This window comes from Oreochromis aureus, linkage group 7, assembly GCF_013358895.1.
Source record: "Oreochromis aureus strain Israel breed Guangdong linkage group 7, ZZ_aureus, whole genome shotgun sequence".
In the NCBI taxonomy this organism is placed as follows: Eukaryota; Metazoa; Chordata; class Actinopteri; order Cichliformes; family Cichlidae; genus Oreochromis; species Oreochromis aureus.
Window position 1 is genome coordinate 30,801,995 of NC_052948.1, and position 20,717 is coordinate 30,822,711.

The window sequence follows — 20,717 nt, forward strand, 5'->3', positions numbered from 1 at the left end:
CACAGGAGGAAGGTGGTCGCCGCTTTCTGTGAACTCAGATGTGAGTTTAATGTGAGCTCAGCTCTATTAAACCAGTGCATGAGGTTTGCAGGAAATCTACTTGACCACGAGGTGGAGACAAACACAGAGCAGTCACTGTTTGTTTGTCTGCAGATGTTTTGATATTTGACATAAGACAACATTAAGCACTGTAGGCTAATATAATTTTTAAATGAGACATAATGAAGCTACATAGTGGATAAATCAGGAAATTCAATAAAAAAATATGCTTATTTCAGATGTTTTAGGCTCAAATTTAAGACAAGTCAATAAAAATAAGTCACTCTGTAGCTGTTATTAATTAATACTTAAAGGAAAAGTATATCTTCATCAAGAATTATGTTTTAAAAATAGAAAATAATAAAGAATAAACAGCAGAAGTTGATAGTGAAAGAATTTTTACGTAAACGTTGTTATTTCTGATTTTCCTCCGGGGCTCTGAACGCAGCGTCGACCTGTGAGCCAATCACAGCGTGCCTGCCGTAAAGTGTGGCGTTGAGGGTCGGCATGACCAGTTACGGCCCGGCTTCTTAGTTTATTTGGTTCATTTGTATAAGTTTCTAGGTAATTGTCGACGAAGACAGCGACGGTGAGTCGATTTGTTTGTTTGCTTGTGGTCATAAATGTTATTTATAGACGAAAAAAAAAAATAAGTAAAATAACGGATCAGATTTTTATCAGTCGGTTAACTAGTATTCTAGCACGTTAGCTAGCAGCTCAGTTATGTAGTCCTGAGTGAAGGTGAACGCCTGGTAGTTTACCTGTTTAATTGTTATATTTTATTTATTTCATTATATCTACTGTAAAAGTAACCGAGATACCTGCTGGTCACGGAAAATGGTTTATTGTGACCCAAACAAAGAGATTTATGCTCTGAACATATTTCTGAGTGAAAAATTAAAGTATTGCTAATCAATGTGTTCAGAGCCAACGTTTCCTGTTTGTCAGCATGTATCATCACACAGACATGTGTACATGTGCAAAGACAGTCTCATGCTTATAAGGATGAAAGTCAGATGATTAGAATTAAAGTCACGTTGTCGTTTGTATTGTTTAATTGATTGTTTTTACTATAAACTAACAGCAGAGCTCTGCTTCACGTTTCTTTGTTTCGAGTCCTCTCTTTATGAGCACGGTTTTCGTCTAGTATCTATTATAGAATAGAATAAAACTTTATTCTTCGCTAGAATCGAGCATCATCTTTGTTTCACCAAAACATTCATTCAGAACTTCATCTGTTTACATGTACGCAGCAGGCAGCTGAACAAATGCAGCTTCCTGTCCATTAAACTCTGGGTTATTAACCTTGACAGTGAACTTAAACTTAAACTGTCACATTTGGGAACTTCACCACTGCCTGCGTCACCCAAGGAAAACTGAACCTGAGGCTCCATCTGGGGCCAGTTAAGAGAAAAATAAGTGGCTGTGTCACATGAGCCAGGGGCGAGTGTACCAGGGTCTAACTCCTGTGGTGGGACTGCATGCTGAGTGGACCAGAGAGAATCGAACTCTTTGCTCCATGTTTAATTTAGGCCCCATAGGCTTTTTTGTATCCAAAACATGATGAGTCTCTGTTCTCGTGTTTCTGTCAGCAGTCATGTCAAATCCCGCCCTGCTCATTCTGTACGGGAGTCAGACAGGGACGACTCAGGACACGGCACAGAGGCTCGCCCGGCAGGCGCAGAGACGGCGGCTGCGGGTCCGTGTGATGCCGCTGGACGACTACAACGTGGTGAGTGAGACGAAGTTTTTCAAACGTAAGGGGGAGTGTTAAAGTTTTCAGAGCTGTGACTCGATAAATGTGGAATAACTGTGGGGTCACAGTTGGTGTTTCACATGTTTATACCCAACTTTAGTCCCAGAGGTGCTCCTGAGTACTCCTCCTCAACCTCACAGCGTGTCTTTTTCCTCCCATCAAACAGGCGGACTTGATCTCCGAGTCTCTGGTCGTCTTTGTTTGCTCCACTACTGGTCAGGGAGACCCTCCCGACAACATGAAGGTAAGAAAAATGAAAACTGGAAGAGTGAAAGGTGACCTTCCAAAAAAGAAATGTCATTATTTTTAAGCACAATTACCTTTTTACTTCCAGTCTTTCCAGTTTGAAATTAAACAAGAGTTTTCTTTTTTTAAAGTTTAGAGTGTTTCCCCTCTTCTTCCTGCTAAATGTAGGGATCTTTAAGGTCTGTCCATAAGGTTTTTGAGTCAGTCAGTCATGGCCAAAGCTTCAGAATGAATCAGATTCTAATCCTCATATTAGAATCAGATCAGATTCACGTGAAACACATTCTCGCGTGAGAGAGACATTAAAGCTTTTTTAAAACTGTTGTACACTATCAGTAGCATCAGTATTGTCGGACATAACAGGTAGATTTCTCCTGGACTTATGAATATGAAGGTAAAGTGTTGTATGGCTCCATTAAATGTAGTAAAGTTATATTAAACAAAGAAGCTAATTCTGAGGGTCAGTGAGAACCTCCGTGGTTTTTCTGAAGAAGGATAAAATATTTCATGCACAGCCAATTATATTTTGAAAACCTTTACCTCTGTCTGAGACATCCATGTGTTCTTTGTTTTAAGAATTTCTGGCGGTTCCTCTTTAAGAAGTCTCTACCTGTCGGCTCTCTGAGTCGGCTCGACTGCGCCATCCTGGGCCTGGGAGACTCCTCGTATCCAAAGTCAGTCCAGGGTTTATGCTCGCTGTTCTCACCATTAGTCTACAGTGACTCATCTGGTTTTTGTTAAAGTGTGTGCATGTTGTGTGCACCGCAGGTTCAACTTTGTGGCCAAGAAGCTCCATAAGCGCCTCCTGCAGCTCGGTGCCTGCGTGCTGCTGCCTGTGGGGCTGGCTGATGACCAGCACGACCTCGGGTAAGAGACACGTGTAAACATGAAGATGGTGGAGAGTTTGTTGCTCGTGTGCTGAGCTGACGGTGTGTTTGACGCAGAGCGGACGCTGTGATCGACCCCTGGTTTGCTTTGTTTTGGGGGAAAGTGTCGACCCTTTACCCGACTCTGTCCGGCGTGATCCCGCTGAGGGAAGACGAGCCGTGAGTATCCGCTCCACGTGTCCCTCTCTCAGAAGGCGTACATTTAATATATAGGTTTGTTCTGTGTTTGTTTGCAACAGACTTCCTCCAACCTACACGTTCCACTGCCTGGACGACATGCAAGAGAAGGAGGAGGTCCGGCTGAGGATTCCCATGGATCAAACTGTCCCCTCCCAGTCTCACCCGTTTCCTGCCAGAATGGTGTTCAACAGGAGAGTGACGGAGCCGTTGCACTTCCAGGACGTCAGGCACATTGAGTTAGACGTCACTGGGTCCAACATTGAGTACGTAACCCTGATCCCCTGAAGATTACTTTTCAGACCAGCATGTTTTTTTTGTCCTGAAACGCCTTGTTTGGAGCAGAATCTGCTCTGAATATGACCCTGAGTTTCAGTATTTAAGTAAAAGCAGTAAGCCTCGTTGGTCTGCCGCTGTCTCCAGCTGTGATGCTGTCCTCCAGGTTTGCTGCCGGTGACGTGGTGATGATGCGCCCCTGTAACGCCCCTGAGGATGTGCAGCAGTTCTGCCAGCTGCTGAGATTGGACCCAGAGACCCGGTTCACTCTCAGCCCCACAGACAACACTGCAGGTCGGTCCCTGTGTCTTAAATATCCCTTCCTATCAATGCACTTCCTTTCCTTTGAATAAATCTGACCTCTGAATGTTTTAATGACTCTCTTAGTCAGATCTGTAATCTGTATATAAAAGATGGAGGTAGATACAGTGACCTCACTGTGTTCATTTAAAAGCAGGTTGGAAGTAATTTTAAGACAATCACTGATCAGTCTGAGTCTATCTTTCAGTCCCAGCCTGGCTTCCTCAGCCCTGCACGGTGCGCCACCTGGTGGAGAGTTACCTGGACATCGCCGCTGTGCCTCGCCGCTCCTTCTTCGAGCTGCTGTCCACCTTCGCTACCAATGAGCTGGAGCGGGAGAAGCTGGCCGAGTTCAGCTCAGCGGTGGGCCAGGATGAGCTGCATAGCTACTGCAACCGACCCCGACGCACTGCGCTGGAGGTAACTGTTGAAGAGGCGGAGCTTAGAAACCTTGAGTTTTTCAGCTTTTTTTTGCAATTTTGAGACCTCTGAGGATTCAAACCTGTTCGGGTGTAATAAAACAGCCTGTCTTCATCTGCGTTTTAACTCCGATCTGCTCTCCTTTTTGCTGCAGGTTCTGGCAGATTTCCCTCACACCACAGCAGAACTCAAAGTGGACTATCTCCTGGACCTTTTCCCTGAGATCCAGCCTCGTTCCTTCTCCATCGCCTCCTCTCTGCGGGTAGATCATCCTTCTTTATTAGATTTAAAAAGTATTTATATTTTTTGCGTTATAGCCGTCACTATAAAGATGCGGTCTGCCTGCAGGCTCACCCAAACAGGATTCAGGTCCTGGTTGCTGTCGTTCGCTACAAAACCAAACTGTATAAACCTCGAAAAGGCCTCTGCTCCTCCTGGTTAGCCTCTCTGGATCCTGCACAAGGTACTCCACCTTATCTGTAGCGTATGCTCACGGTAACTGTTAGCAGCCACCTACATATTAGACTGATGATTAGGGTAGCGCTGATTAATCAAATTCCAGCAGTAAACTGACATCAAATGACGACTCTTTTTAAAATTCATTTGGGATACAAAGCTCTAATTTTGAACAAACCTCATGCAATATAAGGGCCTGTAACCCTGAAACTATTTGTGGTAAAGGATAGGCTTCATTAAATAAAGTTCAGCTGAAATCCTGAAGAACTTTAAATAATTAGATCAGATTCAATTCAATTCAATTCAATTTTATTTATATAGCGCCAAATCACAACAAAAGTCACCTCAAGGCGCTTTAGTATTGTACAGTAGATAGCATAATAATAAGATTAAGAAGTCATTCTAATTAAAGAATTAAAATGTTTTCCTAATCTGTGTCCCAGGCGATGTGTATGTGCCTTTGTGGGTGAAGAAGGGAAGTCTGAAGTTCCCCTCAGAGAAGGAGACCCCGGTGATCATGGTGGGACCTGGAACGGGAGTGGCCCCCTTCAGGTCGGCATTACAGGAGAGGACCGCTGAGGGGAAAACTGGTGAGATATCTGATTGATTAAATTTCCTAATCACTCCAGTCTCTCAGAGCTCACGTGACGACACGTCTCTTCATCCTCTCGTTGCACGGCAGCTAACGTCCTCTTCTTCGGCTGCCGCTCCGAGTCCAAAGACTTCTACTTCAGGTCGGAGTGGGAGGAGATGATGGAGGCTGGATTCCTCACCCTTTTCACGGCCTTCTCTCGAGACCAGGTCAGAAACACGCTCCTCTTAACCCTGTAAATAATCACCAATATGAACTCAGTAAATGGAAAATGATCAAACTTCCAGTGTCCAGGAGTTCGGCAGGTTTTGACCTTCAAGCATTATTGTGTTTCTTCAGGAGGCGAAGGTGTACGTGCAGCACCGTGTGAGGGAGAACGGCGAGCTCCTGTGGGACCTGATCGCCAATAAAAACGCCTGTTTTTACATCGCTGGGTGAGTAAACCCCCCCCCCCACTGAAACTCAGGTTGTAATCTCAGACTCTGACTTTAAATACAGTTCTGGGACAAAACAAAAACCCTGGTCTTTTGTTGTCTAAGGATCACATCTGGAATCTAGTTTTGATTCCTCTTTAACTAACCTTCAGGTCTTCTTTGTGTTTCTGTGCAGCAACGCTAAACAGATGCCAGCCAGTGTGTGCGACGCCCTCAAAGAGGCGTTCCAGCAGGCGGGAGGTGTGTCCGCTGAGGAAGCCGAGCAGATGCTGGCGACAATGGAGAAGACGGGTCGGTTTCAGAGCGAGACGTGGTCGTGATCGCCCGGCCCCAACAACCTTTTGACTACACTGGGATCCATCCAGCTGTCAGAATCAACTTATTCCAACGAATGAAAGAATAACCAAAAGTCTCTGTTTGACACGGTCTTCATAGAACGAGATCATTTCACCCCACAGAAAGTTCACACTTTGGCTCTGTTTGTGGGTTCGGATGCTTTTAGGGTTGGGCTTTAGCTTCATCTGCATATTTTCTACACACTACTTTAAAAACCTCAACAGGCTGCTTTGCTTTGAGCTTCTGAGTCGACTGTTATTGTGACGCAGCCACAGAGATGTGCTGCGGTAGATCATTGGACCAGTTTCTTTAATTCTTTCTACTGCTTTTGCCCTGCTGTGGAAACACAAACCAAATCTGCTGCTTCCTACACTTTCATTCATGAGAAGTCTCTGGAGGTCATGATGAAAACCCTCACTGATCCCCCAACATATGAAATCTCATTTTAAAGTCAAGCAGTAGAAGATCTAAACCCTGATCCGTGAAGGACACACCGAATAGTTTTTAGCTTTTTCTGTGGAAAAGTACTGTAGTCACCACACAGTCTCTGATGTACAGCATCACTGAATATTACCCAATAACAGGGACAGAGAGGATTACATCTCACAACTGGAATCAAGTTACAGAAACAGTTTAAGGAACAAGTCGCTCTTCTCCTCCTTCCTGCCTCCATTTCTGATCGTCTGTGGCATCAGGAGAATCTCAGCAGGTGGTGATCACAATATTTCATCACATCAGTTTGCCTGATTGCATCTAACCTGTATGAAATCATTTGGTGTGAACTTTTAGTCACATAAACCCTTTGAGAGGGACTGTATGTACTGCAGATAAAGGGCATGTTCATTCCTCCTGAACAGGAGTTATAACGGTAATCTGTGAAGTATTTATTGCCTTTCTTGAGCTTTATTAAGTGTGTTGACCAGAAAGTGAAACCAAGTGAACGGTGTTGCCTTAAAATACGTCAGTGAGGTCCTAGCCTCTTAAATGAAGCTATAAGCATTGAGTAAAATATGTCACAATAAACTGTCTGGATCTGAAAACTCCAGTGTTTTTGTTTCTGGTTTCTTCCTGAAAATTAATAATTCATACAAGATGCATCCAGTCAGGCTGCATCTGAAATTAGCCGACTATGAGCACTCCAGTGACTAAGTTACTGATCATTACAGGAATGAGCCAATCAAATCATGCAAACGCCACAGCACTGCTGCTGACCACTCAAATAATGTTATGAAAACATCAACAGACGTTGATCATTGTGAGTAATCAGCCAAAGCAACGAGTGGCTAGCTCAGTCTAAATTTTAAATCTTAGGGATTATTCGCTGTTACTATGCTGACGTGCCAAGCAAAGGCAAGTCTACGATGTAGTCCCCACAGCTGGCTGATGGTGGGTTTGGCATCTGTAGGAAGAAACAATGGAACTGAACAGGCCAATCACAGTCATCATCGACCATGAAAACACGACATGCAGTTGTTTATAAGGAGGCGCACGGCAGATTAAGGTGAAGGCTTTCATTAGGGTTTGTGACTGGATCTAATGTATAAAGCTCACATTGAGAGAATTCTTGTTCACGTAGTGCTTGAAAGCCTGATGTGGGCATTGCATCAGTTCATTTTGATGTGAAACTACACAGCCAATTGTGACACAGCTCCACAGGTTTCTAAAAGTAAATAAACATCCTTGGTTATGTGCTGTGAACAGAAAGCAAAGAAACACACGACACCGACTCCATTTCCTTATTTTTATCTTCCAGTTTCCCTGAGGTAAATGGCTCTCAGCACTGACTCCGCCCCTTCATACAATCCCACTACACAACTCCCAGCATCCCACGCTGAGTCACCGTCCACCAGATGCAGGCAGGGTTGTAGGAACCGTAGTACAAACCTGGTAACTCGGATACAACCACTCAGTTAGCTAACCGTTCACATGTATAAAAACACCTTAAGGAGAACGTCCAGCCTCACAGATCAAAAATCGACTGCTGCAATAAATACATCATTTTTATTGACTGTTAATCTGCGGTTTGGTGTATTTTTAGACATTTTTCCTATAAAATGTCCAAAAGTAACAAAAATGTCCGTCACATTTTCTTTAAAGTGAGCTTTTTAAAAATACTCTGTGATATAAAAGCAGCAAATCCTCACGGAGAAAACGTCCGTTAGATAAAACCGTTCAGGAGACAGCGACGCAGCTGCATCCGGCGGACGTCCTGAGAAAGTCCCGCACAGGATGTGACGTTTGTGGGTGATGCAGAAACATTTTATAGCAGGAGTGATCATTACCCGACGCTGCTTTTCATCCCAGAAAAGAAAGCCCAGAGTTAGAGAGCGACCCATGATAGAAAACAGACTATTAAAAAGCCCCACCCCCTTTGCCGCTCGTCCTCTATCTGATGGCCAGTGTGTGGACCTGGTAGAGCTCCTTTGGGAAGTTCTTTTGTTGCTCCTGATGGACGATGCGGAGGCCGGCTTTGCTAACCAGGCTGCACACTATGTTCAGATCGCGACACACACTGCTGTCCTCCTCATCAGGGATCACGCCCTCGTACGACACGTTGTCCTTGATGACGATGAGACCGTTGGGCCGCAGCGCCTTCTGACAGCGGCGCAGGAAGTCTATTAGGTGGTCGTCTGTCAGGTGACCTAAGGGTGGGAAGAACAAAAAGATGGATTAGATTGAGGGAAGTTTAGGTCATCTAATCGGGCACCATTTTTCATGTGCTTTCCGACTCAGACTCACCAATGACCCACTGGATCCAGATGACATCATAGCGCCCGCTCTCCGGCACAAAGTCCTGCAGGCCACAGCAGAAGTAGTTGCCCACCCTCTTGCCGTCGTCTCCCAGGTACGTCTTGGCTTTGTCCAGGAACTCCTGTGTCACGTCCACCAGGTCAACTGTCTTGAACAGTGGCAGCAGCAGGCGCTTTGTGATCCTCCCGATGCCCGCGCCGCAGTCCAGAGCGCAGCCTGAGCCAGTCTTCCCCTCGCCATCCTGCAGAGGAAAGAGAAAAAAAATGATGAGGGTTTACACAAAGACCCAAGCAAAGCACAATTCAGATTCAACTGCATCACAAACAAGGAAACAGCAGCACTCGCTCCCGTTGAAGGTCATACAGCTTTTATCACCCATTTTTATCCACAGATTACAACTCCCAGATTACAAAATAATGAGTTTTTCCTGCATTTAATCCAAAGCATAATGATAACAATTCACTGGAGAACCCTACAAGGGTCAGATCAGCATGTCGGATTAGTGGCTGCTCGGCACATGAAAGGTCTCATTCTCTGGTTTTTCATTTCATTATTAATTTTATATTTTAACAACCACTCAAATGTCTGAAAACCATGAATTCCCTGTACTCAGAGTACTAACTCAAACATGCTACAGTCTTATTAGAGGTTCTTACGCCAAGGAATTTCTGCAGGAAGGCCTTGGACCCGTTAATGTCGATGCTGGAGATGCTGCCGTAGCCTCCCAGCATGCCGTCCACCGTGGGTGGGATATCCTTCCAGTAGTCCTGAGCATTGGAGTAGAAACTCGCCTCGTCCTCGACTATGTCCCCCATCCTGAAAGGAAAATGCACAAAAATGTGAAAATCAATCAATGGCTGAATTATGAAAAAAAAAAAAAAAAAAAAAAACTTCATCAAAAGAGATTCAAGGATTTTTGAAGGAGATTAAATATGCAATGTCACTGACCACTCTTATTGTGAAAGTTCAGCTGCTGCTAACCAGCTGCTTCTTCCCTATAGAGCAGGGGTCCCCAATCCCAGTCCACGAGGGCCGGTGTCCCTGCAGGTTTTAGATGTGTCCTTGATCCATCACAGCTGATTTAAATGGATAAATTACCTTCTCATCATGTCTTGAAGTTCTCCAGAGGCCTGGTAATGAACTAATCATGTGATTCAGGTGTGTCTACCCAGGGTGAGATCTAAAACCTGCAGGGACACCGGCCCTCGTGGACTGGGATTGGGGACCCCTGCTATAGAGTATATCCGCTTGTTTACACTGCAAGACTTAAAGATTGAATTATTAGGGGCGTGGTGCTCCATGGACAGGACCTCTGGACCACAGAGGTCCTGTCCATGCTGCTGGTGTCTTTTTAGTGTTTTTAATTCAATCATCTGACCAATGATGTGGCTGCTGTGCGGTTAATTGTAATAACAGGTCATCCAAGAAGTCTGAGCTCTAGTTTTGGTGGGTGAAATAGCTGGATTTTTGTTTGGAGTCTGCACTTTAGTGGCTCTAAAAAAGATCCAGAAAGATTTCTGCTGTGGCGTCCTTGAGGTCACGCAACTGTTTCGAGCTTCAGGTCATGGTCAGGCTGACTCACATTCCTGTGGGAAACATTTAAATACCCGCCTAAAGGAGCCTGAGAGGAGATTGTTTTAGTTGTGCTGCTTTTATTGTTATGATGACAGCAAAATGCTTTTTATTGTCTCCAGTCCAGACAGAAGAGCGAGCCACACTAAAAATAAATAAAGACACACCTGTGCAGAAATAAACAGGCTAGTTCCTGTTTCTGAGCGGCAAACCTCACTCTCTGGCACCGGACAGTGGGACATGAGGTCTATCACCTGTTCATCATGAACGGGGAACACACACACACACACACACACACACACACACACACACACACACACACACACACACAGGCCAAATGTGGCATCATGTGGCTGCAGTTCAGCTGTCAGCGCCTGTCTTGTGAGCAGGACAGAGTGGATGGTTTAAATGTGCAGAGCTTTTGTGTGTTTTTAGTCTCACCCTGCATCTGTGTGTTTCACACAGGAACAGCATGACTACAGAACGAAGCAGCTACATGAAACCATAAAACTGCTATTTATTATTATTATTGATAAAAATAATACTAATAGTAATAATAATAGTACTTCACACCAGGGCTGTGGACGTAATCACTGCCAGGCTTTAGCACAGTTTTCTTTTGTAACTGATTTACAGTTACAGAACGAAATACTCGCTTTTTGCAGCCAATATTTTCTCCAAATCCGAGTAACTGTGTTATAAGTGGAAGTAAATGACTCTTTATGAAGATTTCTGCTTTAACCGAGCAGTTAATAAAGTTCACAAAGTCATCTTAAAGTGACAGCTGCACCTATATCTGCCTCCCACACCTGCTCACAACAACAAATAACTGCCTGTTTGTGTCGTTTTTAATCAGAAACTTTCCACCTGTCGCTCTCTGTCACTTTTACGTACTCTCTCTCTCCTTCGCCTGACGCTCTGCACGTGCTAACTTGCACCTAGCCGCCGCCGTTACGCTGTTTCCGCTGTTAAATACCCGCCTCTGCCGGTTATCAGCCCGATAGATTCACTCTCCGTGATCACACCGACCTGGTCTGGAGTCAGCACCCGGTCCCGCTCCCTCCTCGGCCCCCTCGTGAACCCACTCCCGGTGTCCGCTGTGCTTCACTTTTCTATTTGAGACCGTCACGCAATACGTTACTTCCTCTTTTGGTTTCCTGGGAGGAGAAGCGGCCACAGCGCCCCCTGCTGCCCATCGTAGACCCACTTCTTTCACCTGTGCTTTTGGACCAGGTAATTTCAGACCCAGGATGAAACATAAAAAACACAGCTCAGGATCATCTCTGCTTCCTGTCAGGGTCACTTATTATGACTTTCTATAAGAACCGGGGCAGGACAAGTGAAAAAAAAAGCTGAGCAAAACAAAAAGGCTCCACACCCGTCTGCCTCACCTTAAAAATCACTGTTCACTTTTCAGTGGTTCCAGTCATCTCTGGATGTTAAAAATTAAATAATAAAACTACCACTACTACTACTACTACTACTACTTATTATTATTATTATTATTATTATTATTATTATTATTATTATTATTATTATTATTATCATTATTATTATCATTATTATTATTATTATCTTGCATTTGCTATGGGCTCAAAATGTGGTCATAAATATTTTGTACTTGTAAATCAGGATTTGTATGTGTAAAAAGAATTTGTGCGTGCGTAAAAAAGATTTGTATGTGTAAAAAAGATTTGTATGTGTAAAAAAGATTTGTATGTGTAAAAAAAGAATTTGTGCGTCGTGTAAAAAAGATTTGTATGTGTAAAAAAATTTTGTGCGTATGTAAAAAAGATTTGTATGTGTAAAAAAGATTTGTGTGTGTGTAAAAAAGATTTGTATGTGTAAAAAAGATTTGTATGTGTAAAAAGAATTTGTGCGTGCGTAAAAAAGATTTGTATGTGTAAAAAAGATTTGTGTGTGGACTTAGCCAAAAACCCCCCTGCAAGTTACAAGTACGAATTTTGACCCTATTTTTCTTCCTGTCATCTGATTGGTCAATGTCATGTCAATCACAAATGTAACAATCCAATCAGAGAACAGATGGGTTTGGCTGTCGGAGGGGCACTTTTTTGAACTGCAGGGCCCTGTTTCAGAAAGCCGGTTTAGTGCAAACTCTGAGTAAGTATACCCTGAGTTAACGAAAACTCTGGGTTTTCGGTTTCACAAAGCGAGTTTAGATTAATTCTGAGTGAGTTACTATGACGACACACTCCGTGAAGCTAACCTGCCCCCTAGCAGGTTTACTTCAACTAACCCTGACTTTCTCCGCCTCTTTGTCGGAAACCTGACTGTAGGAAGTGTCAGACATGGCGTACCCCTTCCTTGAAGAGCCAGTAGATGTTGAAGCCCAAATTCTCCGCAGAGCTCTCCACCGGGAGAGAGTGATTAGAGCGCGTTTGGACATTTTATCATTTCCTGATGATTTTCTGTGTGAACGTTACCATTTTTCAGTTATTCAAATAAATCTATAATTTATTTGAATAACATCCTCAGGCCTTATATTGCTCATATAAGGCCTGAGGATGTTATTCAAATAAATTATAGATTTATTTGAATAACATCAGCCCCCACCTGTTTTTCGGGCCTCCGCTTTTTTTCTGTTGGCACGGGTCACATTTGAGCATACAGAGTAAGAAAATATGTACTTGTAATGTGCTCAGATAATTTCAAGTGCTTACAGAAAGAAAATTAATGTAGCCTCTAACTGCAATTGATTTACATAGGACAAACAGACCAAGCACTATGGCTCATAATACAATTACACCTTACCTGTTTGGACTATATTTTAATATTTCATTTTACTTGCTGCCAGGAACGTTTGGGGCCTGTTGGGTTGCACCTGCGCTCACATCACATCACAAAATAAAATGTATAAAATAAAAAATAAAATGAAATATAATAAAATAACGTGTTAAATGGGTGGAAATCCCTAGATCAATGTTTAAATTAACACTCACATTGACTCTGTCGGCTATGTATTGCCATGCATGCTCCCTTTCTTTTGCAGCTGAGGCTGTGTTACTTTTTTTCCGCAAAATTTGCATGTTATCGGCATATGCTGCCATCAGAATTTCGGCCTCAAGCGCTGTAAAATACATTGACCGCGCCTTCTTTCCCTCCGTCTCCATGGTGACTCGCTTAATCTGTGCTCCACTAATCAGGGCTTTATGCGCTCGCTTAATTTGGGGTTAAAGCAACTCCGCGTTGATTGAACTAATTGTTATCAGCCTTTCTGAAACCGAATATTCCGAGTTGGACAGTTCGGGGTTACTCAACCCTGAGTATCATTTTTAACTCTGAGTTTTCTAAACCGGCTTTCTGAAACAGGGCCCAGGTCCTTGAAGGGTAATACAGTTTGAAGCTGGAGGATCTCTATATAAATATCCGATAGCAGCTAGGTCCGCTAACTTTCAGCAGCTGTTGAAAGGATAAAGTTGTGGTATGTCAGTGGTTAGAAATACCATTATTACTTTAGGATTAGTTTAACACAAAGTCAGGGCTGACCCGGGACCATTGCTGTGAGTCACAGTGCGCAGCATAAAGGTCCTTTCACATCAGACGCAGGATGTGCTGCTAATGCTAACTGCTAACTAAAAAGCAAAGGATCCAGAATTTGTTGCGCTGGCTGCTGAGCTCTGTGGGTTTTGCAGCAGCTCTACCTGTACTAGATGCACCTGCTCCTTGTCGTTTCTATCTCTGACTTTATGTCCTCTACAACAGTTTCTGGTTTTTTTGCTAGTTCTTCAAATGTTCAATAAAAACATGTATGCTAATTCATAAGGAAGAAAGCTTTGTAATGAAGACTTTCCAAAACACTGCGCCCCCCCCCGCGGTCCGCAGCGCTGTTGAAAAGGCTGTGGAAGTCCCTGTATAAAGCACATAGACCTGTGACACAAAAATCACCAAACTCGGACGACCACAGACTGTTTTCCTTCGTGGTGATGAAGGAAAACGCTGGGTTGGCATGTAAAGGGCATTTATTCCTTCAAGGACCTGCAGTTCAAAAAGTGCCCTCCGACAGCCAAACCCATCTGTTCTCTGATTGGATTGTTACATTTGTGATTGACATGACATTGACCAATCAGATGACAGGAAGAAAAATAGGGTCAAAATTCGTACTTGTAACTTGCAGGGGGTTTTTGGCTAAGTCCACACACAAATCTTTTTACACATACAAATCTTTTTTTACGCACGCACAAATTCTTTTACACATACAAATCTTTTTACACACATACAAATCTTTTTTTTACGCACGCACAAATTCTTTTTACATACAAATCTTTTTACGCACGCACAAATTCTTTTTACACATACAAATCTTTTTACGCACGCACAAATTCTTTTTACACATACAAATCTTTTTTACGCACGCACAAATTCTTTTTACACATACAAATCTTTTTTACGCACGCACAAATTCTTTTTACACATACAAATCTTTTTTACGCACGCACAAATCTTTTTTACACATACAAATCTTTTTTACGCACGCACAAATTCTTTTTACACATACAAATCCTGATTTAGAAGTACAAAATATTTATGACCACATTTTGAGCCCATAATTTGCCTGAAGTCTGTATTCCAGACGTTCTTCTCATCAGCTACACTTTCCACTTCCTCCTGGGAATCCAAAGGTGTTCCCAGGCCAGACGAGATATAGAATTTATCCAGCGGGTTCTGGGTCTGCTTTAGGTGGCGTCCTAACCAGATATCTGAACAACCTCATATTCTTTCCACACGCATGAGCAGCAGCTCTACTCCGCTGTAGTAGTAGTAGCAGTAGATGTAGATGTAGTAGTAGTGGTAGTAGTAGTAGTAGTAGTGTTACTGTATTAAGGTTGAAGAAATTTTTCTAAAGGGTGTCTGAGCTCAGCCTTAGAGATGGGGTGAGACGTTAATAAGGTGGTTGTTAAAGCCTCCTCCACACTGAAAGAAACCAGTTGAGGTGGTTCAGGCTTCTTCCTGGATACCTCCTAGGTGAGAGGAGACAGAGGGAGTTTAAAATCTCTCCAGTGTTCTAGACCGCAAACACCTTATTTTCTCTCTGGAACCACTGGAAGAGGTGGGGATGGATGGATGGATGGATGGATGGATAAATCCTCATTTTTCTTTTTTGTTGTTTCATTTTTGTAACATAAAAACAGCACCACCGCCCTTCTCATTCTAAAACTTAGGTGGAATTTTAACAGCAAAGGAATAAATCTTACAGTTAGACAATGGAGTTAGAGTAAGAGTCCTATCATTGAAAGTGAGATCTCTTTTCCCAGACTGACCCATGTACAAAAGGCTTATATACACTTTAAAAGCATACAAACAAAATAGGAAAACACATCACATAATAGATGTGACAAATGAAACCGGAGATATATAAATATAACCTTCCTTTAAATCAAAGACCGTAGTTCACATTTGTTGTTTGGGCAGCAGATTACTTAAATCCCATTTCCCGAGTTCAGTTTGTATACGAAGCACAGCTCATGCTAGAAAGTGAACAGACAGTTTCAGTATATAGTGTTCAAATTCCTTCAGAGCAGAGCTTGCCGGGCAATCTTTGCAGCAGAGCCAACGATCATTACAACCGTCCTTCACTGCATGCACAGGACCATGCTTAACTATTTCACTTCTTCATACAAGATGTGTGAGAAAAGAAATCAGAAACAATAATCCACCTCAGCTGCTCACATTACAACATCACAACTGCAGTGTTTTCAATGAACCACAGGAGGGCAGTGCAGTATAGAGCTAAAGGAAAAAAAAGGAAAAGGTGGGGAGAACTTCACTGTGATGATTTGGAAAGTTCAGCCTGCAGAGCCAGTCTCCATCTGCATCCAGTCCTCGGCGTTTAGACTGCGCAGATACAACCAGCCACATTCCTGCACATGTGCACTCATTAAAAATATAACTGATTATTTCTGTTTTATACCTCCAGAGAAAGGCCTCCTCTCTGAAATATTTAAAACCATCGTGAAAATAATCCCGTGTTTGAGTCACATCCACTCTGCTGCTGCGATTCAAGTGACACACAGTCAGTCCCTGCGGTCACCAGTGAGAGGAGCTCCAGTGCAAAAGAAAACGAGAGAGAGAGAGAGAGTGAGAGAGAGAGAAGAGAGAGAGAGAGAGAGAGAGAGAGAGAGAAGGTTCATTTTTGTCACAGTTTGAGGATTCAGTGCTGAAGAGCTGTTCATTCCTGCACTGAACACACAGCAAACCTCAGTAAACCTGCAGGGACAGCACATATCAAACAATCATGAGAAAACTGGGATGCTCTGTGAGGATATGACACATGTTTGTATGTACAACATACTGTTTGCTCAGGAAACATACTGTGCACACAAACAGCTGTTACTGCTACTTTTACATGAAAAAGACAAAGAGAGGATTCATTACTGCTTTTTCTGAAAAGCAGTCCATTCCACTCTGAAGTTTACATTTTTCCTTCTCTGCGTCCTTCACAGCTGACAATTTCCACTCATTGTTTTCCTTTTAGGAGCTTTAAAGTGGCCAAAAATCATCCTATTTCTCACTGCCTGATGGGTCCATCATATCCATATCAAGACTGAACCGAGAGGAATTGAACAAAGTCTGGATGCATGTCATAAATTTGAAAGAGACCCAGCAGTCAGATTCGGCCGAGCTGCCAGTTATGACTTAAATTTGCTTCTTTTTTCAGTGTGAAGCCGTGTGCTCATGCTCTAAATCACCATCACTGATGTTACCCACTGGTTTTGGACTCGTTTTGAAGCCTCAGCATCAGTGTTTTGGTCAACACCATGTTGGTTTTCTTGGAGTCAGAAGTGACCAAATGAGGATGAGAGGGTGGAGTGATGAAGCTGCGTGCACAGACTGTATTCGTGCACCACACAGACAGAGATACCTGCCAAACAGTGCTAAGTAACAGGCTAATAAAAGTATATTTAGACCACTTGAAATCAATCATTCCACTGCATGTGAAATCATCTACAAATGATGTAGCATGGTTACTAATTTTTTTAATTATTTAAGACTGGCTGCTCCAGTAAATTCAGCACCTCGAGCAACAATAAATAGGAGACTGTGCCAGAAAAAAGAGATGTTTGACGATGAGTGCTCGGGGCAAAGACCAGGCCTTTGAGAAAGAGGAACAGAGAAGGTCAAACTAAGCCTGGAAATGTTCTGATCGGGGCTTCATTGGCCACATCAGGGACTCATATTAAAGAGCGACTGAAGCTAATGTGAGACCAGCCTTAGGTTTTGGTGTGGGTGTATTCTGCTGGTTTGCACATAAGTAAAAGAAGGACACAGCCACTGTGATGTCACCCATCCCACCCACCTATACATTTTGAAGCTTCTTTGTTAGCATTTTGGCTGACTTTGGAGTCAAAAGTGACCATATTTGGATAAGATGATGCAAAGCAGCATCCAAAAACTTTGACTATTGACTGATGAAATCCTAGAGTTTTACTCCCCAAACTGGAGCTCAGACTTCTTGGACTGTCTCTAAGTACAATTATCACATAGCAAAATATTATTTGTCAGATGATTGCAATAAAATGCGCTAAAAAGCAACAGTATCACAAACCTGAGGGCTGTAAGAGGACATTTGAACCAGTGCTGAAACCTGCAGTTTCTCTGATGTCCATTTGAGGCTCCAGCACTTGAGTCCATAGACTCCCGTGTTAAAATGTCCAACTTTACAGCAGAAATAATTACGTTTACAGGCTGATGCAAAAACCGTTTTGGTCTCTGGAGCTAAATCAGCTGTACAGAAGTTAAATATTTATACACCTGACATGTTTGGACTTTGTTAAGTCTTAAAGCTAGAGACACAGGTGGATGTAGCTGCATCAATAACCTCTTTGCCATTGTTTTGGTTGCTGGGAGATTACTGAGGTCACCTGTAGTTTGCGTGGAGGACACCAACTTGTCACTTGCCGTTTACTCTTTTCAAGGGACTAAAAAAGGAGTAAAAGCTGCTCCTTATCACTGCAACCAACATGTTTCAAAAGGTGCCACTTTTATTTTGAAAGCAAACTGTCTTTGCTTCCGGTTTTCATTGTACTTTTTGATGTTTTACACAGTTTCACTGGCGACCACGGCATCCTGCTAGCGGTTATGGCATACACTTTTTTCCCAAGCGACCCCACTAGTCACTGCTGGTTATGAGAGGGTCACTGAGCGATGACTGATGCCTTAAACAGGTCAGCTAAAAAAAAAAAAATAAATTGATTTTTTTTAATACTAGGCTACGTGCATGTTTATTTCTGCTGTAAAGTTGGACATTATGCCATGGAAGTCTAAGGGGATTGACTCATGTTTGGAGCAAGCCTCAAATGGACATTAAAAGAACTGACCTCATTTTTCAGCCCTGGAGGTCAAAACCGTACCACTAAACCACTGAGGGGGGATTTGATTGGAAGAAAACGCTAAAGCATCGTGTAACTGAAAGAATTCTCCAATGAAGAAAGGTCAATAATTACAACAAGCCAAATCCAGGATGGTTCGGTATCATGTGAAACGCCTACGACACTGAACTTATAAATAACCTTGATATGAGTATGATAATGTGGGCTATATATCTATCTTGCATCGTCAAGTCAGGGAAATGTCATGTTGGATGTTGGAATGTGAAATGTTAAAGACCCACCAGAGATAAGTGCAGCTGATCTGCAAAGACATCTTCAGGGCAGCAGGGGCACCGCTGAAGAGACCGAGGTCGTGGCCTCTGTATTGTTTTGGAGAATTCGAGGGTTTTAATGACCCGAGGACGAGCAGGGTTTTGAAGATGTTATGTTATGGTTGAGAATGAATTCAAAGTCAGTTGTATGTGTTGCTGCTTATTACATTATGACTCAAGGGCTGCAGTTATAGTTGGCTGAATGAATATGAAAACGTGAGCTTACATTGGGTCTGATTTCATTCAAATAAATAAAACACTATAAGTCACGTTTACTTGAACCAGCACATTTACCTGAAGTCCGATGGGGTGGATGTTTATAGGGACAAATTGATGGATTACTTTCCCAGTTAAACATGACTTCAGGTGCACAATGGCCAAAAAAGCAAAAATAAATGTGAAGAAAGCAAGATCCTAACAGCTGAGAGGCAACAATGTGGCTGTGGCTGCTGCAGAGTTGCACTGGTGCATTTTCTTATAAATATTTCAGGAAGGTAAACTCGCCTCTTCAAACTCCTCCATCCTGCACTCACTGCTGTGGTTTGGACTGCAGTTAAAGAGAAACGAAATGACCAAAGCTCGGTGGGTCCGTTGCATTGTTGAGGCTGTTCAACCCTGTAAGTTACTCTGGATGATAAACTGTAAAATGAGCTTTCGAAACACTCATCAGAGCAAGATTTTCCTCAAATATGAAAGGCTGAGGCGAGGTAAATTCATTCAGCTGCCAACTGTCTTAAGAACATATTCATAAGAATACCTATAAAACACTTAATGACGGCTCCCTGAGAGGTTGATCAGAGGTTACTGGCACTTTAAATAAACCTTTGACTCAAACACAATAAGGCTAGGAAACTGTTAATTAAGGAGGCTAAAAGAGGGGCAGGGCTTCTTCATAATTAGCAGGTTGCTACCATCCCTCGGTTGGTCAATCAGATCCTTTCCAGGACGGGAGGGAGACTGCTCATAGGCTACTTTGCTTTATCTTTCTTTTTGACTCAAATGAGGTCCATCATTTACCAAATTACCATCATGTCATCTTCAATAAGACTTTACAACAGCAGTTTACCAAGGTCATAAATCAAAGGAGAAGAAGCGTCATTTTCTTACAGACTTCTACCCAATTTTTGTAACCCTGCTGGTTGTTAGAAGGAATCCAGGTTTAAGGCAGGTCTTTGTTGGCTTTTCAGACCTTTCTACACATTCTGTGGACAGGGCGTCAAGATGAGCATATTTCTTAATCAGTAAACTTCCACCAGGTACCTGCTGACCCACGTTGGGTTAGGGTAGGCAGTTTGGTTATGTTTTAACAGCTGATTGAATAACAAATGGCACCTGTTACATCTTGGCCAGTTCTTCTGTCATAGGTGTTTCCATGTAGTTACACAAATTGGAAGAAAACACAATTAAAAGAGAGACTTTTAATCCATACTGTACTCCTAACACTAAAGTTACATCACTGATAACATCCATCCATCCATCCATCCATCCATCCATCCATCCATCCATCCATCCATCCATCCATCCATCCATCACTTATCCAGGGCAGCTAAGGGATGCAATCTCTCATGTCCTCGTCTACCCAGTAGCCTCCTCCCAGTTGGAAATGCCCAGTACAACTCACTGAGGAGGCGCCCAGGAGGCATCCTAATCAGATGCCCGAACCACGTCAGCTGGCTCCTTTGATGTGGAGCAGCAGCAGCTCTACCCTGAGTCCCTCCTGAATGACTGAACTTCTCACCCTATCTCAAAAGGAGAGACTAGCCACCCTTCGGAGAAAGCTCCTTGTATCCATGCACTCATTGCTTTGGTCGCCACA

General features: G+C 43.0%; 2 protein-coding genes across 6 annotated transcripts; one reads left to right on the plus strand and one right to left on the minus strand.

The window, feature by feature from the left end:
- The first annotated feature begins 509 nt into the window (after positions 1-509).
- Positions 510-6,975, plus strand: ndor1 (NADPH dependent diflavin oxidoreductase 1). Of its 3 annotated transcripts, none has more exons than XM_031757458.2 (15): positions 510-628; positions 1,632-1,771; positions 1,962-2,039; positions 2,618-2,715; positions 2,810-2,908; positions 2,986-3,087; positions 3,168-3,371; positions 3,548-3,675; positions 3,890-4,101; positions 4,256-4,363; positions 4,450-4,564; positions 5,001-5,147; positions 5,240-5,358; positions 5,489-5,583; positions 5,759-5,903. In XM_031757458.2, the coding sequence occupies exons 2-15, from the start codon at positions 1,637-1,639 to the stop codon at positions 5,901-5,903; spliced, it is 1,785 nt and encodes a 594-aa protein (XP_031613318.1). In that variant the 5' UTR covers positions 510-628; positions 1,632-1,636. The 3 variants fall into 3 exon arrangements, with proteins under 3 accessions (XP_031613318.1, XP_031613316.1, XP_039471282.1); XM_031757456.2 differs by having other exon boundaries at positions 1,635-1,771; XM_039615348.1 differs by lacking the exon at positions 510-628 and having other exon boundaries at positions 1,637-1,771; positions 5,759-6,975.
- Positions 6,976-7,646: 671 nt separating this feature from the next.
- ntmt1 (N-terminal Xaa-Pro-Lys N-methyltransferase 1) lies at positions 7,647-11,408 on the minus strand. Of its 3 annotated transcripts, none has more exons than XM_031757486.2 (4): positions 11,272-11,408; positions 9,327-9,486; positions 8,659-8,911; positions 7,647-8,561 (listed from the first exon to the last, which is right to left on the minus strand). In XM_031757486.2, exons 2-4 carry the CDS (start codon positions 9,483-9,485, stop codon positions 8,305-8,307), a joined length of 669 nt encoding a protein of 222 aa, XP_031613346.1. In that variant the 5' UTR covers position 9,486; positions 11,272-11,408; the 3' UTR covers positions 7,647-8,304. The 3 variants fall into 3 exon arrangements, with proteins under 3 accessions (XP_031613346.1, XP_031613348.1, XP_039471283.1); XM_031757488.2 differs by lacking the exon at positions 11,272-11,408 and adding an exon at positions 11,137-11,269; XM_039615349.1 differs by lacking the exon at positions 11,272-11,408 and adding an exon at positions 10,410-10,496.
- Positions 11,409-20,717: the final 9,309 nt, after the last annotated feature.